Raw genomic sequence first — 6,657 nt, 5'->3', positions numbered from 1 at the left:
CCCTAGCCAGAACTTCCAACACTATGTTGAATAGGAGTGGTGAGAGAAGGCATCCTTGTCTTGTGCCAGTTTTCAAAGGGAATGCTTCCAGCTTGTGCCCATTCAGTATGATATTGTCTGTGGGTTTGTCATAAATAGCTCTCATTATTTTGAGATATATTCCATCAATACCTAGTTTATTGAGAGTTTTTAGGCATGAAGGGGTGTTGAATTTTATTGAAGGCCTTTTCTGCATCTATTGAGATAATCATGTTTTTTGTCATTGGTTCTCTTTATGTGATGGATTGAGTATGTTGAACCAGCCTTGCATCCCAGGAATGAAGCCAACTTGATCATGATGGATAAACTTTCTGATGTGCTGCTGGATTTGGTTTGCCAGTATTTGATTGAGGATTTTCACATCAATGTTCGTCAGAGATATTGGCCTGAAATTTTCTTTTTTTGTTGTGTCTGTGCCAGGTTTTGGTATCAGCATGATGCTGGCCTCATAAAATGGGTTAGGGAGGAGTCCCTCTTTTTCTATTGTTTGGAATAGTTTTAGAAGGAATAATACCAGCTCCTGTTTGCATCTGTGGTAAAATTCGACTGTGAATCCATCTGGTCCTGGGCTTTTTTTGGTTGGTAGGCTATTATTCAGAGATTCAATTTCTTCCTGGTTTAGTCTTGGGAGGGTGTATGTGCCCAGGAATTTATCCATTTCTAGATTTTCTAGTTTATTTGCGTAGAGGTGTCTATAGTATTCTCTGATGGTAGCTTGTACTTCTGTGAGATCAGTGGTGATATCCCCTTTATCATTTATTATTGTGTCTATTTGATTCTTCTCTCTTTTCTTCTTTATTAGTCTGGCTAGTGGTCTACCTATTTTGTTAATGTTTTCAAAAAACCAGCTCCTGGATTCACTGATTTTTTGAAGGGTTTTTTTGTGTCTCTATCTCCTTCAGTTCTGCTCTGATTTCAGTTATTTCTTGTCTTCTCCTGGCTTTTGAATTTGTTTGCTCTTGCTTCTCCAGTTCTTTTAATTGTGATGTTAGGGTGTCGATTTTAGATCTTCCCCGCTTTCTCTTGTGGGTATTTAGTGCTATAAATTTCCCTCTAAACACTGCTTTAGTTGTGTCCCAGTGATTCTGGTACATTGTGTGTTTGTTCTCATTGGTTTCAAAGAACTTACTTATTTCTGCCTTAATTTCATTATTTACCCAGTAGTCATTCAGGAGCATATTGTTCAGTTTCCATGTAGTTGTATGGTTTTGAGTGGCTTTCTTAATCCTGAGTTCTAATTTGATTGCACTGTGGTTGAGAGACTGTTTGTTATTATTTCCATTCTTTTGCATTTGCTGAGGAATATTTTACTTCCAATTATGTGGTCAATTTTAGAATAAGTGCTATATGGTGCTGAGAAGAATGTATATTCTGTTGATTTGTGGTGGAGAGTTCAGTAGATATCTATGGGTGCACTTGGTCCAGAGCTGAGTTCAAGTCCTGAATGTTCTTGTTAATTTTCTGTCTTGTTGTTCTGTCTAATATTGACAATGGGGTGTTAAAACCTCCCACTATTGTGTGGGAGTCTAAGTATCTTTATAGGTCTGTAAGAACTTGCTTAATGAATATGCTCCTATATTGTGTGCATATATATTTAGGTTAACTCTTCTTGTTGCGTTGAATCCCTTACCATTATATATTCCCCTTCTTTGTCTCTTTTGATCTTTGTTGAGTGACAGAGCGAGACTCCATCTAAAAAAAAAAAAAAAAAAAAAAAAACTCCTGCAGGTAGCTCTGTGCCTACCTAAATGGCCTCCCAGTTTTGCACTTGAAACTCAGCGAGTTGTGAAGACAGTGGGAAAAGCGTAGTATCTGAGCCAGATAGCTGTCATTCACTCATGGCTTCCCTTGGCTAGCGAAGGAAGTTCCCAGGGACTTGTGCTTCCTGGGTGAGGCAACGCCCCACCCTGCTTTTGCTCGCCTTCCATGGGCTGAACCCACTGTCTAACCAGTCCCAATGAGATGAGCCGCATACCTCAGTTGGAAATGGAGAAATCACCCACCTTCTGTGTTGGTCTCACTGGAAGCTGCATGCTGGAGCTGTTCCCATTTGGCCACCTTGCCCAGGAATCTATAATTATTTTTAACAAGTAACTTAGAATGTTGTACTTTGTTATAGAAGAACAGCTTGCGAAAACTAGAAGAGGTGGAATTCAAACACAACTCCCTTTTCAAAGACGACGACCCACTCGCCCGCTGGAAGTTGGAGCTCCCTTCTATCAGGATGGCCAACTGCAAGTTAAAGTCTACTGGAAGAAAACAGAAGGTACATAAACATTACTTACTTATTTCTTACTTGCTTTAAACAGCACAGTAATGTAGAGGTAGTTTTGAAGAAGTAAATGTCAAGCCACAGTATCGATACTAAGGCAAATGGTTGTTGAACAAAACACTTAAATAGTGGAAGTCTGAATGAGTTGATAGTTATCTCACATCTGGAAATCTACAACAGTCAATTACTTAAATATTTTCATTTCAGGAATATTAACTTGTCTTCATTTCTTTCCCAGAGGGCTGATTGGCTGATGTTATATCCAAAACACTCGAAATACTCATTATTTTGAGCTGTAACTTTTGTTATAAATTATTTATTTTTTTAAGAAAAGATCCATAGGCCGGGCGCGGTAGCTCAAGCCTGTAATCCCAGCAATTTGGGAGGCCAAGGTAGGAGGATTGCTTGAGGCCAGGAGTTGGAAACCAGCCTGGGCAACATAGTGAGGCTGTGTCTCTTAAAAAAAATTAGCCAGGCTTGGTGGTGCATGCCTGTAGTCCCAGCTGCTTGGGAGGCCGAGGCAGGAGAATCACTTGAGCCTAGCAGTTTGAAGCTGCAGTGAGCCATGATAGTGCCATTGCACTCCAGCCTGGGAGACAGAGGGAGACCCTAACCCTTAAAACAATAAAAGCAAAAGAAAACTTAAATTCTTAATTAGTTATGTCATGAAGACTTTGGGTATAACTAGGAGAACTCTTTAACTCTTGACAGTGTCAAGAAAGTGATGGACTTTGGCTAGGATAACCATGAGTTTTCTATATCTGGTTCCTATCTCTTCACCTGGGTTCTAAGCTTCCTATGTTATTGGTTATACTGACTCTCAAAAAGTAGCAACCTTATAAATGATTCTGTTATCCACACATTGATTTGAACTCTTTAAGCTAAAATAGCCTAAATGCGAATCTAACAAATGTGTGTTTTTATTTTCCTTTCATCTGGTCCATTGGATAGACAATTCATTGGTCATGCCAGTGTCAGGAAAAATTGAGTTGATGTAGATTATCTTCTGGGGTCCACAGCTTTCCTTGACTGATCTTGTCTTACCCCAGTTTGAGCGTGTTCTCTCCATCTCATCCTTCTGTCTTCCTCTCACCTGCCCAAGAATGCAAACCTCACTGCTTTTATTAGAAGAGTTTCGATGACACATTGTTTATAGGCATAAAATCAATACAGCTTACCCTTTTATCTCTCAAAGGGCTATTTGGAATTCAGAAAGCAGAAAAGTCTTGCATCAAAGGGCAGAATTTCTATGTATGCAACCTGTAAATTCAGTGAGTAGGTGAGGGAGAAAGTTGGGGCCTAGGGAAATTTTTGGTGTCCTAATTATTAAACCATATAAATGGGTACTCTATAAGACTCAGTACATGGTGATGGAAACAGAAGTTTGGCATGGGATGGCCCTGGGATTAAATTTCACCTTCTCTGTTTGAATTATGTGAAACGGAATACAATTCTTAGTATTTTTGAGTGCCGCTTTTTTCATCTTCAGTGCACGCTAATTCCTCTTTCTCAAGGGTCTGCAAACTATGGCCCACAGGCCAAATCCAGCCCCCTCCTGGTTTTGTAAGTAAGATTTTATTGGCACAGGGTCACATTTGTTTGCATATCATTTACATGTCATGTCTGACTGTTTGGGGAGTGCAACAGTAATTGAGTAGTTGGGAGAGAGACCGGTCTGCAAAACTAAAAACATTTACCATATGATGCGCAGAACCAAAAATATTTACTATCTGGCCATTTAGGAAAAGTTTACTGGCCTCTGCTTAATTTCATAGGATGGCTCTATGAATATAAATTAGTGTCAAAATTCACCACCCCAGCCAAGCCCCTCAGGAACACACCTGGAGTCAAAAGTGAAGTTCAGTGGCATGTGCTTATACTCCTAACTACTTAGGGGGCTCAGATGGGAGGATCACTTGAGCCAGAAGTTTGAGACCAACCTGGGCAATGGTGTGAAACCCTGTTTCCAAAGAAAAAAAAAAATTAGGTTTATTGCCCTTCCTGCAACATGTTTGAATCTCATGTTAAAGGATTACTGTATTGACATAAATAAAACACCCCAAATAGCCCGAGGCAAGTGAGTGTTTGGTACTATATTTGGTATAAACAGCCATCAATTCATAATTTTATTTATTTCATTTCATCCAAGGAAGATTAAGATGAGCTCTGTTTTGTAGAGGACTTCTGGGTTGAGTTTGAGAAACAAATTAAAGAAGAAAAAATGACCTAAAACTGAAAAAATACAGGAACACAAAAGAGTGGTGTGTTTTGATTTACTCTGGAAAATCTTCACCAGGGAGAGCCTCTGAGAAGTTTTCATGGGCAAAGAAGGTTCACAGAAACAAGTAGTGCTGGTCCATTCTGAGCTAAAGCAATCGGAAGTATAGATACAAAGAAAACAAGCAGATTTGGAGAATTAGGAATGGCAAAAGAGAGAAAGATACAGCTAAATTAAAACAGAATAATAAAAAACAAACTAAAACTAGAGTCAGATCATGACTCTACACAACAACACAGTAAGAAATGACATACGCTAAGAATGAAATCTTGAACTGCCTGATTCAAAGATATATTTAATGCTGTTTTGATTTATAGTAGTATGTTTCTATCTCCCACTGGATATGGGATGTATAGGGCTTGCAGTCCTTCTTGTTCAGTTTTATGGTGCCCTAGCATTGCAACAAATATATGTTAAATACACTTTTAAATGGACAATAGGGAAAAAAAGTTCATGCTTTTAAATAGCAACCAATAATGAACATGTGAACATACTTTCACCTCGTCTTTCCTAAAGTGTCCTGGTTTCTTCACAAAATACCATGTCACATGGCAGCAGTTATACTCCCATGGCTCGATTTCTCAGAAAACTTGTGGCCACTTTTTCAAAGAACAGAAACAGTGGCTGGTCAGACTGATGCTCTTGACCTGGGCAGGTGCCTTTGGTCAGGCTCACTGCTGGCGCACCATCATGAGACGATTTGTCTGGTGGTATTTCAAGAGCCCCTCAGGTGCAAAAACTTTATCTCTGCAACTCCTAGCTCAATGCCTGGCTCTTGGGAAGTGCTCAGAATTGCTGACAGAAAGAGCTAATTACTGAATGAGTTCTTGTACTCCATTGCCCAACCTGATGCCTTTTCATTTCATTTCATTTGCTGGATATTTTAGAGTTTCCCTTTAATATCTGTCAGAATTTGGATGTCTGTCACTAATCTGAATGGCACACAGATTGGTTGCTGAGTGTTGAAGCTGAAGTTGGCATTGTCAGCTGAGTAGGTGCAGTTTGCTCTTTACTATTTATTTGACAAAGCTGAACCACATTTCCGTTTAGAGCCCTGCACCAAGTATTGATGGATAATACTCATACTTCCATATTACATGTAGGTTTTCCAAGAAAACCTATCGACTGCTTCACGAAATGGTATTGTAATATTATTTTATTTTCCCCATAACTTTAAAAAAACTATAATGAGAAATATTATTTATACTTAATATTTACATTGGAGCATCTTTCAAGCCTGGTGAATATATGTTACTTACCAAATTAAATACTGGGGATTACATGTAATACACTTTTAGCATTCCAGTGGATTTTGAAGGGGGGCGGTTCATTAACTTGAACATGAAAGAGTATGCAGTTATACCATCTTTTACTTTAAAAAAAAAAAGACATTTAATATGACTAAATAATAGGACGAAATGAAGTACACTGGGCCTAATATCAGATTCTATAATAATGATTATTATTTTTTATTATATTTTAAGTTCTGGGATACATGTGCACAACGTGCAGGTTTGTTAACATAGATATACATGTGCCATGGTGGTTTGCTGCACCCATCAACTCATCATCTACGTTAGGTATTTCTCCTAATGTTATACCTTCCCTTGCCCCCCACCCCTAACAGGCCCTGGTGTGTGATGTTCCCCTCCCTGTGCCCATGTGTTCTCATTGTTCAACTCCCACTTATGAGTGAGAACATGCAGTGTTTGGTTTTCTGTTCCTGTGTTAGTTTGCTGAGAATTGTGGTTTCCAGCTTCATCCATGTCCCCACAAAGGACATGAACTCATTCTTTTATATAGCTGCATAGTATTCCATGGTGTATATGCCACATTTTCTTTATCCAGTCTATCATTGATGGGAATTTGGGTTGGCACCATGTCTTTGCTATTGTGAATAGTGCTGCAATAAACATATGTGTGTATGTGTTTTATAGTAGAATGATTTAAAATCCTTTGGGTATATATCCAATAATGGAATTGCTGGGTCAAATGGTATTTCTAGTTCTAGATCCTTGAGGAATCGCCACACTGTCTTCCACAATGGTTGAACTAATTTGCACTCCCA

The 6,657-nt window shown here is 38.9% G+C and overlaps 1 protein-coding gene across 1 annotated transcript in view; it reads left to right on the top strand.

Annotated features, from left to right (window-relative positions):
- KAL1 (Kallmann syndrome 1 sequence) overlaps positions 1-6,657 on the top strand; it is a 145,272-nt gene that overhangs the window by 101,264 nt on the left and 37,351 nt on the right. The window contains exons 8-9 of the mRNA XM_011957514.1: positions 1,831-1,833; positions 2,159-2,305. Of these exons, the coding sequence (XP_011812904.1) occupies positions 1,831-1,833; positions 2,159-2,305 (150 nt within the window). The remainder of the gene's footprint in view (positions 1-1,830; positions 1,834-2,158; positions 2,306-6,657) is intronic.

This window comes from Colobus angolensis, unplaced genomic scaffold, assembly GCF_000951035.1.
Source record: "Colobus angolensis palliatus isolate OR3802 unplaced genomic scaffold, Cang.pa_1.0 Scaffold444, whole genome shotgun sequence".
In the NCBI taxonomy this organism is placed as follows: Eukaryota; Metazoa; Chordata; class Mammalia; order Primates; family Cercopithecidae; genus Colobus; species Colobus angolensis.
This window is presented reverse-complemented; position numbering and strand designations above follow the sequence as displayed.